This window comes from Ahaetulla prasina, chromosome 1 (assembly GCF_028640845.1).
Source record: "Ahaetulla prasina isolate Xishuangbanna chromosome 1, ASM2864084v1, whole genome shotgun sequence".
NCBI lineage: Eukaryota > Metazoa > Chordata > Lepidosauria > Squamata > Colubridae > Ahaetulla > Ahaetulla prasina.
The window spans coordinates 72,403,762-72,428,972 of record NC_080539.1 but is presented as its reverse complement, the minus strand read 5'-3'; the positions used below and the strand labels follow the sequence as shown (position 1 = coordinate 72,428,972).

Below are 25,211 nucleotides of genomic sequence, written 5' to 3'. Positions count from 1 at the left end.
GGGCGGTATAAAAATTTAAATAATAAATAAATTTAAATAATAAATAAACTACTTCCATATCTAAGACAAAGAAAATGGGCATAATCCAATAAAAACATTTTAAAATGAATAATCATGGTTCATAGCTAAATATACCATGGAATCTTAAAGTATATAAACAATATAAAATGTGATTATCACATATGCTGACTAATATCTCTGCAGTGCAATAAGACAAAATATATATATAAAAGTTTTACATAAAAACTAACAATCTAATAAAAAAGCAGAAAAAAGAAAAAAAGTGCAGAAGTATTAAGAAAAAAATAAAAGAAGCTTCTAATTTTTTTGTAGCAATTATAAGTACAGTTTAAAAAATTATTTCATTCTATGATTACAAAAGAAAGCACACTCTTTTTTGTTATCCAGATTTTTTTCTAATCAAAACCACAAATCATAAGTGCATTTTTCCATTTTATGCAAAAAAATCTATTAGGCATAAGACAAAATTATTTTATTTCAATAATAAAGAGCATTGCTGTACACTGGTGGTAAGTTATCTAATTGCACCAAACATATACTAAGAAATATATCTTAATTTATCTTAGCTTGCCTCATCCTTACCCTCCCTTATGTCAGTTATTTTGCTTAGATCTATTTTAATAAAATTCCCTTTGGGGCAATAGACGAAGCACGATAAGGGTTGAAGAGCGTCACCTGTTACTATCTTATCTTATCCAAACAGTGGGCTTTTCCCTTCCTTTGTTTTTATCACTAACTGAGCAACAAAAATCCTTTTTACTGCTTTTATCTTTTTTCCAAGTCTTTCCAGTTTGTTCTTTCTACAGATTTTACTAAAATTGATTAAAGTTTTCAGAACGAATCTTTTTTAATTATCTATAGCAGTAGTGGCTAACCTTTTCCGGACCGAGTGCCTAAAGTGTGTGTGCCCAAACCCCCAAAATGAAATGTGCGTGCACTTTGCATGCACCCCCGCATGTGCACATGCACCCCCATGTACCCCGCACATGCGTGGCAGAGACCTGAAGACCAGCTGGCTGGTGGGAGGCGAGTGCGCATGCATAGTGGAACTGAACTGGGGCTACAGTTTGTGTCCCCACAGAGAGGGCACTGCGTGCCACCTCTGTCACGCCTGGCTTAGGTTCGCCATCACGGATCTATAGATATCATAAGCGAGAAAAATATTATATTCTAAGTAGTATTTATAATTGCAATGATGAAGATATTGATTTTTAAAATCTAGAGAAATGAAACAGTGATCAGACACTTCAGACAGATTTGAAGTAACTTCTGTTTCCTTGCTCTTAAGGTGACTGTTGGTTATTGGCTGCCATTGGTTCCCTGACTCTCAATGAGGAACTCTTACATCGGGTTGTACCCCATGGACAGAGCTTCCAGGAGGACTATGCGGGTATTTTCCACTTCCAGGTAAGGCACGCATTTTGCTATAGGAAGTGATTCATAATGAGACCTTGCTCACTGACGTGTGTTACAGCACAAAAGAAATGCAGTTCAGAAAACGCACAGTGTTTTATTCCGACCTAACTACTCTTACTTTGCTCAAACCAAGCCTGGCTATAAATTCATTATTCCTTTCTTTTTTTTATTCCTCAGATATGGCAATTTGGCGAATGGGTAGATGTGGTAATAGATGACAGATTACCAACTAAGGATGGAGAACTTGTATTTGTGCACTCAGCCGAGTGTCAAGAGTTTTGGAGTGCTCTGCTGGAAAAAGCTTATGCCAAGTAAGCGTTGATGGGGGTGGATACATGCTTTCTCTAGCAAACACTGCTTTGGATTTTTTTTCCTGCTACCCTGCTTCCCCAAAAATAAGACATCCCCTGATAATAAATCCAACCAGGCTTTTGTGCACTTGTGCTAAAATAAGCCCTACCCCCAAAATAAGGCCTCCCCGAAAATATTTAAACACATGCACAGCCGTTCCCTGCCATTTCCTCTGGTTAGGGTTAGGGAGACAGAGCTGGAAATCAGATAAGATGGCAAGAGGAGCCCCGTCTTGCTCCATGCATCCAAAATAATAAGACCTTCCCGAAAATAAGGCCAAGAGCTTATTTTGGGGTTCAAAAAATATAAAACAGGGTCTTATTTTCGGGGAAAACACAGTATTATAATGCCCACCTTCTATATAGATGGAGACTGCTGACAAGGTTTGTAGGCATCCTTCTAATTCTGAGTTTTGTTTGCTACACAGGTTGAATGGCTCTTATGAAGCCCTGTCAGGAGGCAGCACCACCGAAGGCTTTGAAGATTTCACAGGTGGCGTGGCAGAAATGTATGATCTGAAGAAGCCACCGCGCAATTTATCCAAAATCATTTGCAAGGCCCTCGAGAGAGGATCTCTGCTTGGCTGTTCCATTGATGTAAGATAAGCTCCTGAGAGGATTCATGAAACACTTGAGTCTGGGAATTTTAAAAATCTTGGAGTGCTTCCTTTATTTGGTTCTAATTTTTAGACAGCCGGAAGTAAGCAGAATATAGGAGTCAGTAAGTGTAGGTTTATCAGAGTTGAACAGTCAAATGAGCCTATGTTATGTGAAGTGGGGCAGAACAAATATTAGATTACAGAGCTTCTTCTCCATGAAACTGATTGGGGCTGTTATATAAGAGTTTTCTGAAATTCATTCTTCATTCCAAGCTTTCAGCTTTTGTTTCTTTAAGTAAGAAAAGAATATGTACTTTCAAACATGAAAAACAAGACAATAGGTAAATATAATATACAGGAAATGAGACCATAATCATATTATGGGATGCTTGCCAAGCTTGGATCCTAGATTTATTCTCATTTGATTTATTTGCACATTGAAAAGTTTGGGGCCTATTTAAAATATGAAGTTGATAAAAATAAAGTCAGAATTTACATACAAATACACGTACAGTAAGTCTAAACAAGCGAGATATTGTCCACAGTATGGTTTTCTGTATATCTGACTTGGGGTTTTTTCCCCCTTTTTCTTATTCAACTTTGTTGTGAAAGAAAAAGGTACAGGATAGGCCAACGGTGTCAAACTCAAGACCTGCTGGCCAAATCCAGGTGCTTAGATCTGGCCTGCAGGGCTGCCCTGGAAATAGCGAAGGACCGGCCCGCAATGCCTCTGCCAGCCCTCAATGAAATCGAGTTTGACACCCCTGGGATGGGCCAAGGAAACTTTTCCAAATATGTTATGGAACATTTAGAGCAGGGGTGAAATGCTCCCGGTTCAGACCAGATCACCCGATTCGGCAGCGATGGCAGCGGGTGGTTCGGAGAACCGGTAGCAAAAATCCCTGCCTCTCCCCCCCCCCCGCCCAGCTGAGCCGCATGATCATCAGAGGTTTTTTTTTAACTTTTAAAAGCATTTTTTTCAGCTGAAAAAATGCTTTTAAAAGTAAAAAAAACCTCTGATGATTGCACGCCTCAGCTGGCATCGTCAGAACCCTTTAAAAGCATTTTTTCTATAACCTCTTTGGCTGAAGAGGTTGTAAAAAAGTGATGTTTTAAAAGGTTCTGGTGATCAGGCAACTCAGCTGGGATCGTCAGAACCCTTTAAAAGCTTTTAAAAGGCTCCTCTGGCGATCCCAGCTGAGTTGCCTGATCATCAGAGGCATTTAAAAGCATTTTTATGCAACCTCTTCGGGCGAAGAGGTTGTAGAAAAAATGCTTTTAATAGAAAAAAAAAAGTTGGCCATGCCCACCCAGTCACATTATCACCCCCACCAAGCCACGCCCACAGAACCGGTAGTAACAAATTTTACATTTCACCCCTGATTTAGAGTCTAATCAGTTCTTTTGGTATTAATGTCATCCGCATTCTTCTGAATTCACTAGCAGACTTGCAAGTGAATGCTCACTTTCGTGTGTGTGTGTGTGCACTCGTGTGCCTTTGAGTCATCGTGGACTCATTTTAACTAGCTGGACAAGTCCCTGCAGTTTTTGTGGCAAGGTTTTTCAGAATTAGTTTGTCATTGCCTGCTTCCTATGGCTGAGAAAGAATGACTGCCTCGAGATCACTTTGTGCTTAAGTCAGGACTAGAACTCACAGTCTCCCAATTTCTAGCCTAGTGCCTTAACCATTACACCAGACTAATTCTCTGAATACTCAATATAATAAAATATTTTAAAAGATTTTAAATTGTGGGTTGCTACTAGAATATTTAATAGTTGATGTAACCCATTGTAAAAGATGATGTACTGATATTCTCTGAAGATTAAAGAGCATAATTGGGGGGAAAGAGTCTAATGTTCTAGCCATGATATAATATGAAGTTAAAAGAACTTGAGGCACTTGCTAGAGCAAATCCAGAGGGCTAAACCCAGCATCAGTAATGAAGCAAAAGTCTGTTTCGCTACTCTTAATATTGTTTTCCAAAACTCAGACTCTGACCTAAACTTTAACCAATCTACATAAACACTTTTGTTGCCTCCAGTTAGAGAGAGAGAAATGGTTAAATGGCGAAGGAGATGGAATTGCATGGTCTATTTCAAGGTCTGGCTCTAGGAATTAGGATAAATTGGGCTCAGGTAATGTTGAGAATTCACCTGGAATGCAGTACAAAGCTGGAAGAAGTTTCTGCAACAACCCAACATTGCCTGCACATGAACCATGAATGATGGCAGCGGAACAAAGCAGGCAGACAGAAACCAATGCTGCTGCACAGGCCAGAATGACTTTAATTGTAACAGCTACAATATTGCAAATCCGGATATGCTATCCCGCCATTGTTTTTACCTTTTTGTGAACTAGGGAGGAGGATGAGACTTTGCATTAAGTTATTTTTTTTGGTCTGAGCTCAAACCCCACTTATCCATTAGCAGTTCTTCCTCATACTTCAAGGCCATTCCCTATGCCCAGCTACAAAAGTCTATTCTAAAGTCAGCCATTACTTAAGTAACTGCATCACTTTGGACTCTTGGTTCATCTTGGGAGTAATTTTTTTCTTGCGCAGACTTCTCTCCAGTTGAGAAGTTATATTGCTTTGCTGGTTCTGTGTCTTCAATTTCATGCCATCTGATTCTAGATGGAGGGACACCTAAATTATTACGCAGTGTGGTTTATCCTTTTTCTCAGATTACAAGTGCGTTTGACATGGAAGCAGTTACCTTCAAGAAACTGGTGAAGGGTCACGCCTACTCGGTCACAGGATTTAAAGGGGTAAGTTTCTCTTTGTGGAGTTACAAATATCAATTCAAGGATTTGATTACTTATAGAAGGTTATGACTTGTTATATGGATGGGGATAGGGCTTTTAAGAATCATGTGTTGAGAAGTGCTTTTTTGCGGGTCTGGAAAAAATATTCCTATAAATTAGATTACAAGATTCCTATATGGGCGAGCCCTAGACATGCAATAGAGAATATAAATATAGAACAGAAACAGGAAATGATTACTTATAAAGAACTTTTGTATGCTGAAGGAGGTAGATTGCAATTAAAATCATTACAGGTATTAAATGAAGAAGGGAGGAATTATACTTGGTTTCAATATGGGCAAATAAGTGCTAGATGGAAAGAAGATCAAAAAATTGGTATAATGCAAAGGGAGGAAAATTTAATAAAGCAAATTAGAAATCAGACCCAGGAGCATATAAAGAGATTGTATAATGTGTTGCTTGAAATAGATTCGGAAAAGGATTTGGTAAAGGATTGTATGATAAAATGGGCACAGAATATTCAGGAACCAATAATGTTGGAAACATGGGAGAAAATTTGGGTTAGAAATGTTAAGTTTACACAAGCACAGAATTTAAGGGAAAATTTTTATAAGATGTTTTATAGATGGCACTTAGATCCCAAAAAATTATCATGTATGTATCCTAATATCCAAGCGAAATGTTGGAGGTGTGATTGTGATGACGCTACATATTTTCATATTTGGTGGACTTGCAAGAAAATTAAGGTCTTTTGGATAAGAATTTGGTGGATTATTCAAAATGTACTGAAGAAGAAGATAAAGTTCCTGCCACAATTTTTCCTTTTGGGAATTATAACGGATTGTACAGGGATTGAGACTAAATTGATTCTGAATTTAATAACAGCAGCAAGACTGTTGATTGGACAATACTGGAAGAAGAAGAGATACCTACAATAGAAGAATGGATACTGAAAGTTATTAATTTGGCTGAGATGGCTAAAATCTCAGCTTTTTAAAAGACAATACGCAGGAAAGATATTTAATTGAATGGAAAAATGGATTGATTATCTACAAAACAGATATCAGATTAAGAAATATCAGATTGCCTTTGAATAATTAGAAAGTTATTTTATGTAATGGGAGGGGTTGGGAGATGAAAAGCTTTGGATGTGGTTATTTGGATTGGAAGGAAAATTTTATTCTACGCTTTGGTTTATGTAACAATACCTTGTGATTGACCCGGGAAGCCGGGGGGGGGGGGAGGGAGGGGGGAAGGGTTTTTTTTGGGAGGGAGGGGGGAAAAAGGGGGGGGAAATGTTTTTGTTTTTTAAAACTCTTTCAATAAAAAAAAAAAAAAGGATTTGATTACTTATGTACGCAGCCTAATGTCTCAAATTTGACAGGTGGACTATCGTGGCCGTCAAGAAGAGCTAATTCGCATAAGGAATCCCTGGGGTCAGGTCGAGTGGACTGGCGCATGGAGTGATAGGTAAATCATAGAACTGTAGAGTTAGAATGTACTTTAGACACATCAAGTCCAACTCCTGCTCAATGCATGATCCACCGGAGCATCTTTGACAAATGACCATGTTTGAAAGTTCATAGTAAAGAACACACCACTCCATTTGGCAGCTGACTGACAGCTTGTATAGCCAAGAAATGCTTCCTGATAGCTAGCCTTATTCCTTGAAATTTTATTTTTTGGTGATGGTCCTGCCCTTTGGGACAATAAAGAGTATTCTGTGTGATAACCCCACACATATATGAAGATCTCTGTCATACCTCCCTTCAGTTTATGTTGGCTAAACATACCCATTTCCTTTAACTGTTCCACATAGGGCTTGTTTCTCAGACCATTCACCATCCTGGTAACCCTCCAAACAGGGTTGAAATCTACATACCTTCCTTATCATCTTGGAAGTCCACACGCCACACACATGTGCAGACCTTCTGCGCATGTGCAAAACCTGCGCATGCACAGAAGGTAAAAAAACACATTACACCCAGGCGGCAGGTGTTGCCGGTGGTTCAGCGATTGCTACCGGATCACGAGATCCGGTCAGAACTGGGAGCATTTCACCCCTGCCTCCAGCTTCCTTTTTGAAGTTACAGTGCCCAGAATTGGACACCGTATGCCAAATGGAATCTGATTTGGGTAGATAGAAACAATTACTTGTTATGATCTGGGTTCTGTTAATGCCCTACTCCTCCAAGATAGCACTTGCCTTTTTAGTACTGAACCACACTGCTGGCTCACATTTAATTTACAGATAATAAATTCCCTTTCACATGTACTATTGCCAAACCAGGTCTTCATCCTAGATGAACATTTTTTCCTACCTAGAAGTAGAATTTTACATTTTTTTTTCAGTTAAATATAATCGTATTAATTTCAGCTCCCTGCTTCAGATTGTCTGGATGCTTTGGGATCTTCGACATCTAGAGTATTAATCAGCTTTCCTAGTTTTGTGTCATCTGCAAACTTTGTAAATGTCCTCTTAATACACGTCATGAAAGTGACTTGGTCCTATTATGTTACTTCCAGTCCAATTGTCTCTGATACAAGCAGTTTGCATGTGTGACTGTACATTTTAAAGATATTTTTAGAAAGGAGTCTTGAGCAACATTGACTCTTTAGGCAAGAATCTTTTCCAATTCTATTTGAAAATGCCCAGAATTGACGACTTTTTTTTCTTAGAAAATATATACTACAGCATATCACTGAGCTTACAACTGTTTAAAGTAGCCGTTTGCTATTCTTTAGTAATAATGTTCACAGCTAAAATTGGAAGTAATACAGGGAAAATAGCATAATTGCCTTTTTGCTGCCATTTTAGCTCTTCTGAATGGAACGAAGTAGATCCTGACGAGAAGGATGAATTACAACTGAAGATGGAAGATGGTGAATTCTGGTAAGTTCCAAAATTTAGGGGCCCATTCCGTGTGCTGTACACTAAGCATGTATCTTAAATCATTCCTAAAACTTTGGCAACATTTACAGCAGAAGTCAAGACTGAACAATTGCTTATTAAAATATCTTTATGTTAGATCCACTAATGCAGTAGAGGAGGCCAGCATAGCTATTGAATTGCTTTCTGCCTTCTCCAAAAGGACAAAGTTCTCTAACTAAAAAGGAACAATTGAAATAAAGAATAACTGAGCACAGAAAACAGCATAAAAGCAACAGAATCAGGTTGCCTGCATTGAAACCTGTTCCAAAGAAACACCTAGCACAAATATTAAAGATGCCAATAGTACAATATCAAATATAATCACCAGCTGACTACAAGAAGCAAAGGAGCTGATATACAGCACAGTTGCAGTTACAACTGAACCCCTGGGATTTATTTATTTTATTTATTTATTTATTATTTAGATTTTTATACCGCCCTTCTCCCGAAGGACTCAGGGCTGTGTACAGCCAGATTATAAAAAACAATACAGTATACAAATTAAAACAGAGACTTAAAATAACATATTCTATAAATGGCCGAAAATTTAAAAACTATCAATTTAACCCATAAAATTCATAAAAATACTCCAATTAAAATTATTTAAAATTTAAAAAGTTTAAAAAATTTAGGCCAGTCCCGCTTGAATAAATAAATACGTTTTCAATTCATGGCGAAAGGTCCAAAGGTCAAGTAGTTGACACAAACCAGGGGGAAGTTCGTTCCAGAGGGTGGGTGCTCCTACAGAGAAGGCCCTTCCCCTGGGGGCCGCCAGCCGACATTGCTTGGCGGACGGCACCCTGAGAAGACCCTCTCTGTATGAGCGTATGGGTCGATGGGAGGCATAAGGTAACAGCAGGCGGTCCCGTAAGTACCCGGGCCCTAAGCCATGGAGCGCTTTAAAGGTGGTAACCAAAACCTTGAAGCGCACCCGAAAGACCACAGGTAGCCAGTGCAGACTGCGCAGGAGCGGTGTTACACGGGAGCAACGTGTGGCTCCCTCGATCACCCGCGCAGCTGCATTCTGAACTAACTGAAGCCTCCGAGTGCACTTCAAGGGTAGCCCCATGTAGAGAGCATTGCAATAATCCAAACGAGAAGAATGATGATTCTTTGATCATCATGATTCTTTGATGATGCAGAATCATCAAAGAAGAACAAAATACCAATCAATGCACCGAAATGGAAAATAAAATCAGCATGCCAAGATCAGATGCTAGCAGACTAGAATGGATGAAAGAAAAGAAGTTGAAGAATAAGAAGCCTAAAGAATATCTGATCAAGAAGTACCACCTAGAAACAAGGAAGCACCAGAAACAGTAAAATAGCAAATAATCGCTATAGCCAAGAAGGTCAGTAGATACAAAGTTGGAAATGCACATTATAAGCAGAATCTCCAATTTCAGTTGAATCAGAAATGTTTTTAATCAATCAATAAAGACACTGCTCCAGTGAAGCCAAAAAAAAAAAAACTTGTAATAATACTAGATATGGTAGAAAAAAGAACAGGGAAGATGTAGAATTGGTCAGCTCCAGGTGAAGCAAATCTGAACGATTTTAGGTTGAAACATCTGATTGGCTAACATCTGGCAAACCTACTTAACAAGCCAATTACCTGCTTACCAGTTACCTTCAATTGCTGACTGGTGTGGTAGCAACAATATGATTGAAAACAAGCTCTGAGCAGAAAGGAAACTTGCCCAAAGGCAGAAGAACAAAAGAGCTAAGATGATTTTAGAAAACTGCAAGAAAAGGAAGACCACCTTGAATAAGCTTGTATTGCTACAATACAATAAGGCATTCAACTCCCCGTCTCATGATTGGATACTGTGCCTAAAAATAACAGGAGTAAGTAGTAGTAGAAAATGAAGAAATTAAAGTGCTCTGAGGCTTTAAAGTGCAGAGGCTTTAGATCTGCATCTCACATCCCAAATTTTACAACTGTTGATAAAAAAAGACAAAACACATCTGGATAGTGGATGTGGCAGTGAAGACAACAGGAGACAAGAAGAGATTGGAGAAAATTACAAAATGCAAATACCTGTAAATAGAAGTAGATAAAAATGCCAAATTCAGCCTAAACATCTGGCTGACACTGCAGCCAACCATAATGACAGCAAATGAGTTTTGTGAAGGAAAATCAGACTGCAAAAGTAAACCTTGCTTCACCAGCTTTTTAATGTTCAGAGCATCTTCAGACATGTGGATGGAGGCACTCCTGATCTTCTTGTACATGTATTGGTCCAGTACATGGATGATACTAAGCTGTTCAGGTGATAAATTGATTTTGAAAAGCTCCGGGACCATCTTTTTAAAATAGGTTGAATGAGCAATCATATAATAAATGCAGTTCACTGTAAGCAAAGTGCACGTTGGAGAAATTAAAAAAACACTGATGGGAAATGAACTATCTGCAGGGAAAGTATCCCAAGAGCAGAATGAGTAAGCAGCAGCTGTGAAAAGTGAATTCCATGCTAGGTATATTAGAAAAGCAATTAAAAATGAAACCGTCAAGAGTATACAAAACTATGCTGTATCTGATTTGGAGTACGTTCTGATCACTGTATTTGAAAATGATACAATAGAGCTGGAAGGTAAGAGCAGCTAAAGCAATAAGGACAGAAATGGGTTTCAGCAGGTTCTGACTAGTTCTGTAGAACCAGTAGCAGAAATTTTGAGTAGTTCAGAGAACCGGTAGTAAAAATTTTGACTGGCCCCACCGCCGTCTGTTCTATGCCTCCCAAGTCCCAGCTGATCGGGAGGAAATGGGGATTTTGCAGTAACCTTCACCTGGAGTGGGGAAGGAATGGAGATTTTACAGTATCCCCTCCCCTGCCACGCCCACCAAGCCATGCCATACCCACTGAACCATTAGTAAAAAAAAATTAAACCTACCACTGAATAAGGAGACTTGGATACTTTACAAAGACAGACTAGAATGCTTGAAATTCTTTAGTTTAGAATAAAGGCAACTTGATTAGGCAACTATATAAAATCACACATGGCTTAGAAAATATAAGCAGGGAATAGTTTTTCAAGTGCCTACATGGAAGGAAATTTAAAACAGAACGCTGCTTCACACTGCATGCAAGTATCCTGTAGTAAGCTTTCCAAAACCTATTGCAAGGTAGTTATGAAAGAAGTTATGTTTTTACTTCCTGCTTGCAAACACCAGGAGGCACCTGGTTGGTTAGTGTGAAAACGCAAATGAGGGACTAAGATGGGCTTTGACCTGGTCCAGCAGGACTATTATTACAGTTTTAGAGTAGTTGTACTGATTATTTTCTTCTACTGTAAAGTAGCACTGAGACCATCATATCTGCTTTTGATATTGTTCTTACTGCTCCTGTCTTCTGTTCTTACTGCTACTGTCTTCTGCTCCTTCAGGATGGCTTTTCGAGACTTTATGCGTGAGTTTTCTAGACTTGAGATCTGTAATCTCACCCCAGATGCTCTGACAGTGGAGGAGACAAAGAAATGGCACGCTACGTTATTTGAGGGGAGCTGGCGACGGGGCAGTACAGCTGGAGGCTGCAGAAACCATCCAGGTAATAGAGATTTCTCTACTTACTCCTCTGTCTTCTCTGTCTCATACTTGATGGTTTACTATAGATTACATATAATCCTTGAGTTATGACAGTTCATTTAGCGCTGTTGGGAAGTTATGACATAACTCCCCAAGTACTTACGACACAATCCCAAAGTTACGAACGTTGCAGCACCACGGCAGTCGTTCACACAAATGACCACAGAGGCACTGCAACATTCGCCCTGCCTATTCCTCCCACCCCCACCCACCCCCACACCCCAGCTAGGTCTCCACAGCAATGGCTTTAGTGAGGATTTAGTGAGCTGTCGATTCCTTTGCCTGCTTCAGTGCATTCATGCAGAACAGAGGCCTAAAGTAGTGCAAGATCATGCAAGATCTTTAGGCATCTATTCTCGATGAACCGAGGCCTGCATCAGATCCAGCCAAAGAGTATTTGTAAGCCGACGAGACTTTGGGTTAGCAGAATCTCATTGCTTCAAGTCTCGTCAGCTAGCAAACACTTTTCACACCAAGACTGGAAGCTTCTGGGGGCCATGATCGTGCATGAGATCATGGCCCCCAGAAGCTTCCAATCTCAGTGCAAAAAATATTTGCAAGCCAATGGGAGACTTGAAGCAATGCGATTTTCCTGCTCCAAAGTCTTGTCAGCTTGCAAGTGCTTTTCACGTTGAGACTGCAAGCAGGCAAAAACCGTAGCAGAGAGGCTGGAGAGAAGACAGCTCACTAGATCATGGCATGGCAGGGAGTGATCACATTTATCTGACATGATTCATTCCAATGAATCCTCAGGTTACAAATATAATTGGCAGGCTCCATTATATTTGTAATTCAAGGATTACCTGTACATCACAAGTAATTAGATTAAAAAGAGGGACCATCTTGACCCTATTGAGAGAGTAGAAGTCTGAAAGTCAGCTCTCTTTTCCTCCATTGATTTTGATTCCTTGACTTGGCTTCTTCCTGGATGTTACTCATTTCAATTGATACTATCTAGGTTTGGTATTGAGATTCACTACATTTATCCCTTCGTCTTGCAGCTACGTTCTGGATTAATCCACAATTCAAAATCAAGCTTTTAGAAGAAGATGATGACCCGGATGATGATGAATTGTCATGCAGCTTCTTAGTGGCTCTGATGCAAAAACATCGAAGAAAAGAGCGCCACGATGGAGGAGACATGCACACCATTGGCTTTGCCGTCTATGAGGTAACACCAGTTGGTTTTCTTTTTTTCCTATTCCGTAGTAAAGTTTACAGAAATTTGTTCCTAATCTTTCTCCCTCTCTCTCTCTTTCTCTCTCCCCCCCTCCCCATAGGTTCCTGAAGAGGTATACTCTGAGCTCTACCAATCCATTATTTGAACTGTTTGTGAAGGTGGAAAATGGCTGACTGAAATAGGTTGAGATGCAAATAGTTGTCATCTTATAAGAGGATGGTTTTCTCGTACTTGAAACCATCATAATTTGCCACAATTACTTTGATGGCTCCAGCGTATTAAGATACTCAATGCTGTATATCTTTTGAAACTTTAAAGAGACAGTTGTTATTAAAGGCGCGCAGAAGCCTGCCTCTGTAAACAAAAAACAAAAAATTAATTGGGTTTGTATATACGTTTTATTATTTCAAAAAAAGTGTTTTGACTTGTAGCTTCTCCTTTATGCTTTTGAGTTGTGTGTGAGTGTGGTTATACACACACGCATGTATTGGTTGGTACCTTGACGGTTGAACAGCTCTGTAGAATACCTGAACTGCTTCTCTCCCAGGCCCAGGGCTGTCAAAGCGTTCATCTGAAGAAGGACTTTTTTCTGAGGAACCAGTCTCAAGCACGTTCAGAGACCTTTATCAACTTGCGAGAAGTGAGCAATCACATTCGCCTGCCACCTGGTGAATACATCATAGTTCCCTCTACCTTTGAGCCTAACAAAGAAGCAGACTTCATCCTGCGTGTCTTCACAGAGAAACAGTCAGACACAGAGTGAGTCCAAGCTTTGTGACCTTCCTCTAATATTAGGGGTTTTTTTTCCCAGAGACCTGTAAGTAGTGGTGGAATTGTGCGCGTGGCTTGGTGGGTATGGCAGGGGAAGGATACGGCAAAATCCCCATTCCCTCCCCACTCCTGGGGGAAGGATACTGCAAAATCTCCATTCCCACCCCACTCCAGGGGAAGGATACTGCAAAATCTCCATTCCCACCCCACTCCTGGGAAAAGGAAATTGCAAAATCTCCATTCCCACCCCACTCTGGGGCCAGCCAGAAGTGGAATTTGCTGGTTCTACTCAAAATTTCCGCTGCCGGTTTTCCAGAACCTGTCAGAACCTGCTGAATAGCACCCCTGCCTATAAGTAACCTTTAGGCTTTGTGCCTTCTGTCTGAAAATCTCCTGGGGTATTAAGAGTTTCCTTGGATGAAAAATAAGAGAGTAACACATCAGACCTCAATTGCATCCATCTCTGAATAGAAGCCAGTAGGAATAGAATGTTTGCCATATCTTCTCATTTTTACAAGAGCGTTGGTGTCTCCTAAGTATTCTTTCTTTTTTAGGGTGCTTGATGATGAGATCTCCGCAGATCTACCAGATGAGGTAAAGTTCAACTACTTTCTTGCCTTCTTCAATGAACTGTCTGCCAAACTGTTTGGACTTGAGTTCTCACAACCTTCTTGCATCATGGCATTGAAATTCAACCCACTTCACAGGCATAACAGGTTGAGAAAGAGGGTTTTCTGTAGAGGGTTTTTAAAAGCCATAAGATTGGCAGATGGTTTAAAACAAACTTGGTAACGCTTGCTTCCAATTCGCATGTTTCCGTACTTGGTTTACCTTTAAAAAAAACCCTGAAGGCTTGCTTCAGATTAAAATAGGCTTTGATAGAAAGAAAAATAAGCAAGAACAGAAACAAGATGATTCAGATCAGGGGTCTCCAACCTTGGCAAGTTTAAGACTTGTGAACTTCAACTCCGAAAATTCTGGGAGTTGAAGTCCACAAGTCTTAAACTTGCCAAAGTTGGAGACCCCTGATCCAGGTAATGGGTGTGAGAAGGTTCTAAATTGATTTTAAAGATGGGAAGATAGAGCATATCCTCAGTTTAAGTTTATATATCATAGACATTTCTGGAAGATTCCAAGAATAGTTTAGTCTAAACATTGTTTTATCCAAGTGTTGTGTAATATAGAAGTATTCAAGTTTTGCTTAATCCCCTGCAGCACCCATAGAATCCCCCAGCACATGTGTGGATCCAACCTTGAACAAATAAGCCCTTTGTCCTAATTTTATTCCTTTTAATTGAGAGGTGGGGGGAAGAAGCTTTAAAGTATCAATTTCTGTGATGGAATGTACACCTGCAGAAGCAGAGAGAGAGCATTTTGGCAACACAGAGCTATCCCAGAGAGAGACCTGGATTAAAAGACTGCACAGTCCCAAAGAGGGGGAGGGGGAGGGGGAGGGGGAGGATGAGATGGAGAGGTTCAGGCAGTGGTGAAATCCAATTTTTTTTACTACCGGTTCTGTGGGCATGAGTTGGTGGGTGTGGTGTGGCTTGGTGGGCGTGGCAGGGGAAGGATATTGCAAAATCTCCACTCCCACCCCACTCTCGGGCCAGCCAGAGGTGGAATTTGCTGGTTCTCCGAACTACTCAAAATTTCTGCTACTGGTTCTCCAGAACCTGCTGTATTTCACCCCTGGGTTCAGGGCAACCACACCCTAGAATCTCTTGAGCTTGGAAATTTATAGCTTTAGTTTGGCAAGATTTCCTCCATTAGGTATAAGCAAAGAAAGGATTGAGCTTGACTGGATCTCACTGTCTCATCCAAGCCCAGAATTTCCCTTGCATCAAAGGAATTCAGAATTGCTGTAGCTCTGCTGTTGGTGGAGCTTCCCTCCCCTTGGCTGTCTGAATTTCCTGACTTTTTTTTTCTTCCTAGCATTTTTTCACAAGTCATGGTCTGCTTTGTTTTTAGAGTGTTGCGCCAGTGGTTGCAATAGGAATTAACTAATTGATTGAATATGTGAACTGGCCCCAAATCACCCAGCCAACTTTCATGTCTACGGCAGGACTAGAACTCAGTGGTGCCTGGTTTCTAGCCTGGAGCTTTAACTACTAGATCAAACTGGCTCTCTAACCAAACCCACATTTGAGGGACTTGAATTAATCATGGAACCATAGCTGGCATTTGGGAAGTAAGGAGCATATAGATGAGGCAGGTTATTCTTTGTGCCTTTTACGTTACATCTAATGTGCCTTTGCCCAAAAGTAGTATGTGGGTGGCTTAATCAGGTCCTATTTTTTTGTTTCTTCAGGAAGAAATATCTGAGGATGATATAGATGAAAATTTCAGGAATATGTTCCAGCAGCTTGCAGGAGAGGTAAGTATTGTGCCTTAGCTTTCCTATGAATTCTTTCTTCTTCAGTTGTCATATAGAGTGAGGAGTATGGAAAATAGCAGCTAGCTGCTATGACTAACAAAATATTGAGGAAGCTTTAAGGCCATTGCCATTTAAACCAATTTAGTAGAAGAAGCAATACAGGTAGTCCTTGACTTACGACAGCTTCTTTTAAAGTTATAATGGCACTGAAAAAAGTGACTTACAACCGTTTTTCACAGGTACAATCTTTGCAGCACTTTGCAGCATGTGATCAAAATTCAGCTGCTTGGCAACTGGTTCATATTTATGACCGTTGCTGTGTCCCAAGGTCACGTGATCATCTTTTTCAGCCTTCTGACAAGCAAAATCAATGCGGAGAAATTCACTTAACACCCGGGTTACTTAACTTATCATCTGCAATGATTCACTTAACATCTGCGGCAAGAAAGGTCATAAAATGGAGCAAAACTCACTGAACATATGTCTCACTTTAAGAACCGAAATTTTGGGGTCAGTTATGGTCGTAAACCAAGGACTATCTGTACACTTAAATCAAAGACCTCTTTGATAGAACTGCCTTCAAGGTAACCTTCTCTAAGCTTAATTTGGTTCATAGGATATTGTGGGGATAAAGTGAGACTTAAAGGCACATCTCTATCATCAAAAGCTTGCGAAAGTAAAACAATCGTTTATTAAAAATTCATATATCACGATATAAATTTTAAAGTTTTAAAGTGGCTGTTGTTGGAATAAACTATATTGACTGCAGAGTTTCACACTCAGAATTCCCATGACTATATCCAATGTTATGATCTTCCTCAGTGATGTTGCAGCCATCTTTTGACACACATTTGTAGACTGCGCTAGGTAGTGTCAGTCTGTGAGAAATTATTAGTAATCTACTTTCAGAAGAAAATGGGATTTTTAATACTTTTGAACTATTATTTTGAACTTTTGAATTCTCTGTTCTCCATTATTCCAGGACATGGAAATCAGTGTTTTTGAACTCAGAACTATTTTGAATAGAGTCATTGCTAGACGTAAGTAGTGTTTAGTCAATCCAGAATTACATGGAATCCTATTGTTACATCTTCCTTTCCATATATGTATTCCAAGTGTTACCTTAGAAATAGCTTCCTCTATAACTATGGATCTTTTTCTACCTTTCTTTAGACAAAGATCTGAAGACTGATGGATTCAGTATGGATTCTTGTCGCAACATGGTCAATCTGATGGATGTATCCTTTCTGCTATAAATGAGAGGGATTTCCTGGTCATTTTTTTTTTTAATTTGCATTTATATCCCGCCCTTCTCCGAAGACTCAGGGCGGCTTACACTATGTCAGGCAATAGTCTTCATCCATTTGTATACTATATACAAAGTCAACTTATTGCCCCCCAACAATCTGGGTCCTCATTTTACCTACCTTATAAAGGATGGAAGGCTGAGTCAACCTTGGGCCTGGTGGGACTTGAACCTGCAATATTGCAGGCAGTTGCTGTTAATAACAGGCTGCATTAGTCATAATATAATGACTATTATATTATTAGTTAGTTATTAGTTATTAGTTATATAATATTATTATATTACTATTATTATTAGTCATAATAAAACAGACAAGCAAAATACATTCACATAGGTTATCCCATGTTAAGAAATACCTGGGCTTCTACATTATTCTTCTTTTTAAATATAAAGTTTTTGTTTTTATTTCTCATAAATGTATTTGAATGTACAGTCTCTTACCCATCGTTTTCCATTCATCCTTACCTTTTTACTTTCATTTTTCATTGTTTGGGGCTGCTTTTTTATCATTTACCCTCCTTTATTTTTCCGCAACCTTTCCTCTTCTTCTCCCTTTCTCTTCCATCTTCCATCTCTTCCTACTTTCTTCATTTCTCCTCTCCTTCTCTTTCCTACTTCTCCTTCCCTTCCCCCACTTCTTTCTTCTTCCTCCCTTTCCTACTCCTCTTCCCCCTCCCTTTTCTTCCTCTTCTTTCCCCCTCTTTTATCTCACCTTCTCCTTTCCTCTCTTCTCCCCTCCTCCCTCTCTTCTCTTCCTTTCCCTCTCTCTTGTTGTTTCCCTTTTCAATTCAATCTGGAATGGTATTCGAGCAGCCCCAATTTTCTACATCCCTCTTCATTTCAGTTTCTTATTTGATTAGTAATTACATCTATTCCACCATTTGTGTACACTTTTATAATAGTCACACTTTTCCCTTCCCCCCACTTCCTCCTTTTCCTTTTACCTAGGCATCATCTGGGTTTCTATTCTTCTAATTATTTTTTCTCTTATTCATTTTTTCCCTGTCTATTTTATTTCCATACCTTTATTGATATTTTTCTAAATCATAAAATTTTCCCCATATCTTGAAATACATCGACTTTATCTTTTATTCTTAATGTTAATCTGTTCATTTCTGCACATTTTAAAATTTTCTTTATAATTTCTCCTTCTGACGGGATTTTTATCTGCTTTCCAGTTCTTTGCAAATACAATTCTGGCTGCTGTTCGGGCTTCTACATTATTCTGAATTGCAAATTATCCAAACCCATTTAAGCTAGTATATAGCTTATTTTGTCCCCATGTAGAGTTTGTCCAGCCTGATAAGCGGTCCGGAAACTTTTTAAGATGGTTTATGATACTGTACTAGAGTTTATTCATGCTTTGTATATTCTCTTGATACTCTGCTCACAAAAGTTTTCATTCTAGCACCAGTTGTAAAGTTTTACAAATGTTGTGGGTGGAGAGTTAGAGTTGGAGATTAATTACAGATCTCATTTTTAAAAAATAACATTATCTTTACTTCTGTTACCTTGTTCAAATTTGTTTCTTCCATAGAAGCATTAATGTAGCACAAGGAAATTAGAGTTGATCACTGGGGAGAAAAAATTCTGAACAAACAAATGAAATTAAGCTATGAGATGAAACTACTTGTCATTATATTGACTCAAGACCCTTCATGAACAACAGTGATTGCCAAATAGCTTTGTACACAAGCTTTAGCTAGGCATCACAATTTTCTTACCAATAATTACTTGCTGCTATTTTATTTTTACCCTGGTTTGAGAAGAGCCTAATGAAATAATAACTCTAGACTTTAACTTAGCTGTCTAGATCAGCCACAGTGGCGCAGTGGTTAAAGTGCAGTACTGCAGGCTGCGTCTGCTGACTGCCAGCTGCCTGCAATTTGGCAGTTCAAATCTCAAGGCTGACTCAGGCCTTCCATCCTTCGGGGGTCGGTAAAATGAGGACCCAGATTGTTGGGGACAATATGCTCACACTGTAAAACCGCTTACAGAGAGCTGTAAAACACTATGAAGCAGTATACGTCAAAATGCTCTTGCTCTTGCTATACTGTATAGTCAATTGCATTCTAAGGTATTTTTGTGTGTTTATTTGGTGAACATGGAAAGCCCATTAATTATGGGTTTGATATGCGTGTTCTGGGGGTCATAAAGGGGTAGAGCACTATTTTCCCATCAATTTACCAATATTTCCCCAGACTTTCAGATTATAGGCCATTCTTTTTACCTTTTGAAGTTCTCTCCTTGACTATTTTGTTCTTCAGAAAGATGGCAGTGCTCGTCTGGGTCTTGTAGAATTTCAGATTTTGTGGAACAAAATCAGGAACTGGCTGGTAAGAGAGCTATGTTGCATATATGTGTGGTCAACACAGCTTTGGGTGGAAGGATGGTGTTTAAAGATGACAAGAGAGTATGGGAAAAGTAATCTTAAGCACTTTTTTGATTTTTTGTTTATGTGTGGGGCAGAATGTATTTCGCCAGCATGACCTGGATAAATCAGGAACTATGAGCTCTTATGAGATGCGTCTGGCCTTGGAATCAACTGGTAAGTCTGGAAGGGATGGTTAGAAAATGCTGAGTTGGTAGGTGTAGAAATCTTTATCAGCCGAAGAGACTGATATGTTAATTATGCTGCATATTTTGAATTTTCATTTATCCTGAATAATGGATTTATTCAATTGTTCTGTTATTCTGTTATGGCAAATATGATCAATGGAGGGTGAAAGGAGAATGAAATCCCTTTCTCAGGCATGGAAAATAAAGCTAATCAATAATATGGGTTGGGTTCCAGCCTCCCAGATTGGCTATGAGAACTTTGGAAAGTGCTTGGCCACTGATGCTAATGCTACTTTCACATTCTGATTTGGACATCTTTGAATTTGAGAACATTAGTGGGAATTGCAGTTCTATAATTAATAAAAAATACGTTATTCACATTATTGAACTTACCGTGCAAAGCTCCAGATAGTACAATCATTTCTGCTCCTGTCAGAATCGCCCAATTCTTTTACATAGTTTGGAAACAAAAAGAAATAAAATAAGCATTGTACTATGCCTGTGGAACATCTCCTGCCCTTGACTGTACAACTTTTTAATGAAAAAGCCTTGAGCATTCAGATACCTCTAAGTATGGGCTGTGGCTTTGCCTTTCCTCTTTTTATCTTCCAGAAGTGTCAACAGTAATCCAGACTTAGTTGCTTTTATGATTCAATTGAAAGCTGTAGGCTTGGTCCTCCAAATTCTATTTTTAGCTAGACATGAGCCAGAAGAGAATTTTTAGCTCCTCTAATTCTGAGGACATTGCCTTGAGAGTTCAAGTCCCCAATCAGCATGCCTTAATCTCTTACAGCTAATCTGATAATTGCTTGTTCAATTAAATGAAAGGGACTCCTTTCTACAACTCAATCTTGTTCCTCCAAGGAAAACCTCACTTAATAATATAACTCATGGTGCACTATTAAGAGAGCTTTTTCTTGAAGGAGCAAGATAGACACATCCTTTCCCCTCCTTTGTGCATTTAAGGTATGATTTCCCTAAGAAAGATTCTTAGGGAAAACATCTATCCTGGAGTCTCTATTCACTCCAAGGAGTATTTGCTTTTGTGGTAAAACAAAAAAAACCAAAAACCACTGTAATGTGATTTCTTACTGCAAATCAATAAGTTAGTATTTCCACTGCATTTTTTCCAAACATGGTAGGATTTGCCTCTAGCAGGAATTCACTCGCAGCACCTGCTTCTGTATTATAAATATAAACAGTTTCCAGCAAGTAGATGATCCTAGACGTTTTCTAAAGATATGTTATCTAATGAGCTTATACCTAATGTTTTTCAACTTTCCTGAGTTTTTAAATCATTTCCTGAATTTCTTCTATTAGGCCTCATGACTTTCACTCTGTCAAGGTTAATGTTCCATTTCTAAATCTTTAGGTTTTAAACTGGACAACAAGTTGCATCAAGTGATAGTGGCACGCTATGCTGATGAATCAATGGGTGTGGACTTTGATAACTTTGTCTGCTGTCTAGTCAAGCTGGAAACTATGTTCAGTAAGTGCTTACAGTGAAGGAGATGATAAGGCAGCCACCTCCAGAGGAATTTAATAACTCTCATTTCATGCAGGTTCATCTCTAAGCATGATGTGTGAATTTCTGCTTTATTCTTGCAATTTGACTATAAAAAAACAGCTTTGTTATACCAAATCCTTATACTGTGAAATGGGAGGGAGGGAGGGAGGGAGGGAGGGAAGGAAGGAAGGAAGGAAGGAAGGAAGGAAGGAAGGAAGGAAGGAAGGAAGGAAACTCCTATTGAGATATAAATGAATTCTAAAATCAGCTGATTATATAGCTGATTTATCATTTAAACGTCCATAGGTAGTGATGTAGTACAGCCATTTTAGCTCCACAGATGGGGCTCTGTCAAGCTACTGAGGTAAATTGGATCATTACCAAAATCAAGTCATTTTTTTAGTGGTTATCTGTTCCTTTGACTGTCCAAGGTTTGATGTGTGAGCTCCTTTGGGGTACTAGTTGATGATAAAGCTGGAATAAAAATTCTTCCTTTAAAAATCTCTTTATTTATTCATTTTTTAAAATTCAGGATTCTTCCGTAGTTTGGATCCAGAAGGCTCTGGGAGTGCTGTGATGAACCTTGGTGAGGTAAGGAAGTTAAGACTGGTTTTTTTTCTTATTTTTAATTACCACTTTTTATTTTTAGAGTCTCTTGGACATCATCTGGATATGGCAGAAAAAATGAGCAAATTAGAAGAGATGGAAGGAAAAAAACAAGGTTTAGACCTGTTTTTGTAGATAATAGTGTTATCATTGAATTGTAGTAGAGAAAGACTTGAGAGAAAGCTTAGCTTTGTTTTGAATACTTTACTCTTGAGATAGTCATGAAATATCCAAGGAGATATTCTATATCCAAGGAAAAAAGAAAGACATTTGGAGGTCTATATGGGGGAAAAATCATTCTGACAACATATGACAATTAAAGTACCGTAGCTTGTACATTTGATTCCTACATAATTCTGAAAAATAGAGCAGATTATAGCCTAGTGTATCATTTTGAGTATCCTTGTTGCTTTCTTTTCTCCGCAGTGGCTGACATTCACAATGTGCGGCTAATGCAGTGATGGGACTTCATAAAGACGACCAGATGGGACTGGGCTATCCTGAGTGCCTTCCATATGTCAAATCTACAGACATAGGATGGCCCATCAACCCTATCCATTCTTTGCCACCGCATCCAGTCCAGAACCTGCTTTCTTCTTCCTCTTGGCAACAGACCAACAATATCCTGTGATTTATGTTCTCTCAGATTGACGTGTCAAAGCTTCTTCAGGAAGCAGGCTATTTCCTGCTGTTAGCATAGGTCTTGATAGCAGCATTTTAGGAACTGGGGAAAAGCAAGTGAGGGGGCACAGATGCATGTTTGTTCATTCACTGCATGCATGTTTTAGTGATTTTATTGAGCTTATCAAGCCTTTGGAGTTAGCAACAGGCAGGATTGCAGTTCAGTTATTTCTCCTGATCAATTAGTCTTTTCCTCTTCACTGGCTATGGCTGATTTTGATCTTGCAAGAAAGCCTCACTATCTTTGCTTGAAAGTTCTGCATCTACTACTTTGCTTTTCTCCTGTGAGAAAGTTACAAAGGGAATTGTATCTCTAATTCAACTTTCAACACAATTGCTTTCTAAAGTAATGCAGTGACACTCTGAAGTGGTGCCAAAAGTTGATGAAATCAGGCATTTGCCAAGATGACTAAGAAACTCCGCTGTCACGAAGAGCCACTATTTTCATTTCATGAAGGAACTCAACAGAGGCAGAGGCATAATGCTCAGCTTACAAGCTCTGTTTCTTCCAAGGGATGATGGGACTGCATTGAGAGTCCCTGCAGTTCATAAACTGTACCAGAAACAGACATGCTCCATATTGAGGTTTCTGTTCTTTCATTATTAAATTAGAAAAGCTAATCATTCAAGTCATTAGAAGAGATTCAGCTAAGCAGGCGGTCCTGCTAGATTTGTACAAAATCCTAGGTAGAAAATGGTTGGAAAACATCTTTACCAATGACCACACTGGAGAGTGTGGCCCCCTTCCCCGCTTCCAATGTAAGAACAGTCTTTCTGGATTTATTAATTTCAAGTTTTAAAAACTAATATAGAAATAGTGAAGTGTGCTTAAGGGTATGCTTTCCTATATTTTTTTTATTTGTCTCCACCAGACTTGGAGATTTTTAACAACGAAAATATTTTTTTTAAAGCAAAACTAAAATGTCTCTTGAATTTTATGTTTTATACATAGTAAATGAGCACATCAACATATTTCGAACATAGCCTTCGATTTCAGAATATTTTCTGTTCCTATGCAACTAAGGATCTTGTTTTGACAGAGCTTGGTGAATGGACTAGGCTACTGTTGAAGTTGTAAGCATAGATCAGGTCACTACATGCCTTGCACTCCAAGCTTTAAGAGCAATATCTATGTACAACAAACAATGTGGCTTAATTGAAGGAAAATGTTATTTCTGAACGTTGTTTCCAGTCATGCCTCTGACTTGTCCTTGGCTAAAAATATCTCTCTTGTTTGCTCTCTCTTTTTTTAATTTTTGCTAGTAGCTTTAATATTCTGAAGGTATCAGAGTGGAATAAAATATCTACACAGGAAATACATGACTTTGTAGATCACTTATTATTATTAAGTCACTGCAGTAATATTGAATAGAATATCCTTTTTGGTAATGCTGTCCATCCTACATTGATTGAATAGGGTCAGACTAAATGTTCCCATCTAACCTGCAGTTTCATCTTTCTCCAAATGTCCAACTTGCATAGTTAAGTAATTTGTGCAAAAGGGGAGTTTGTACTGTATAGATACAATCTCAAAATTGTGGTCTCATTTTTTATTAACAAGCACAAAATAACTATTTATAAGAATATCTAGTAAAGCCTAATGCTTTAATTTAGAAACGTTGCAGAAGGGATCCCATGTTATTGGCATTAAAGGAAGATTGAAAGTCTTATGCTTTACTAACCAAATAAGGAAATTATTTATGTCTTCTGGGCTTTCCTAGGAAGATTGTTCATTTGATTAAAAGAATGAGGTCACCACTCTGTAATCTGTTCCTCAGAAAAAGGGGGGGGGGAAACTCTTTTTTGCATTCACGTCATATATACTAAGAAAGTGCAGATTTGCAAAGTGCATACAGTAAACAGTACATTCTTTTGCCAAAAGTTAGGTTTTCAGAAATCTTTACAAAAACTGCTGCAGGAGAAAAGTGGGAGTTGAAAATTAAGATTGTAACATGGATATAAGGTTTAGGTACTCAAGTCCCAGCAGGGGGAAGAAGGGCCAATGTGCTGAAGGACTACCAGATCTGGGCTTTAGAAGTGCAAATGATACTAAATGGCATAGTTTTGTTAATCTATTTCACTTGACATTGTAGTCATCCACAGCCTCCACATTACTCTTGTAATAATAGAATATTCCCCTGCACAATATTGGTCCAAACTCATTCATACTCTTGTGTCCAGAGGCTGGCAATGACCTTACTGCTTTCTTGCAAGGACATATATACTCTCTTGCTGCCTTAGTCCAAATTGCAATGTATGTAAAATAATAGAAATGTATCAAATTCTGTTTGGTGTTTGTGTGTGTGCATGCGTGCATGCAATTTTATTAATAGTGGTTAAAATTATTGGAAGCAAATGGATTTTATTAGGAACCATTTTTTAAAGCAGATTTCATAACTATTTCTATAAAAATGTGCAGACTACATTAGAAAAAAATCTACCGATCAGTTGCATGAACTAATGTTGAAATGTACCTGTACATTACCAACATCTAATTATGAAACATCTAAGGATAAAAATATCATTTATATTTTTGTTAAACTGAAAAAAAATAACATA

The 25,211-nt window shown here is 38.7% G+C and overlaps 1 protein-coding gene across 1 annotated transcript in view; it reads left to right on the top strand.

Annotated features, from left to right (window-relative positions):
• The window catches only part of CAPN11 (calpain 11), a 50,394-nt gene extending 26,426 nt beyond the window's left edge, over positions 1-23,968 (top strand). Inside the window, exons 4-22 of the mRNA XM_058191152.1 lie at positions 1,310-1,428; positions 1,615-1,748; positions 2,216-2,384; positions 5,070-5,153; positions 6,535-6,620; positions 7,969-8,043; positions 11,470-11,630; positions 12,670-12,839; positions 12,949-12,960; positions 13,396-13,607; positions 14,174-14,213; positions 15,928-15,993; positions 16,976-17,033; positions 17,167-17,231; positions 19,567-19,635; positions 19,769-19,847; positions 21,231-21,347; positions 21,898-21,956; positions 22,398-23,968. Coding sequence (XP_058047135.1) covers positions 1,310-1,428; positions 1,615-1,748; positions 2,216-2,384; positions 5,070-5,153; positions 6,535-6,620; positions 7,969-8,043; positions 11,470-11,630; positions 12,670-12,839; positions 12,949-12,960; positions 13,396-13,607; positions 14,174-14,213; positions 15,928-15,993; positions 16,976-17,033; positions 17,167-17,231; positions 19,567-19,635; positions 19,769-19,847; positions 21,231-21,347; positions 21,898-21,956; positions 22,398-22,424 — 1,802 coding nt within the window. The 3' untranslated portion in view covers positions 22,425-23,968. The remainder of the gene's footprint in view (positions 1-1,309; positions 1,429-1,614; positions 1,749-2,215; positions 2,385-5,069; positions 5,154-6,534; positions 6,621-7,968; positions 8,044-11,469; positions 11,631-12,669; positions 12,840-12,948; positions 12,961-13,395; positions 13,608-14,173; positions 14,214-15,927; positions 15,994-16,975; positions 17,034-17,166; positions 17,232-19,566; positions 19,636-19,768; positions 19,848-21,230; positions 21,348-21,897; positions 21,957-22,397) is intronic.
• The last annotated feature ends 1,243 nt before the right edge of the window (positions 23,969-25,211 follow it).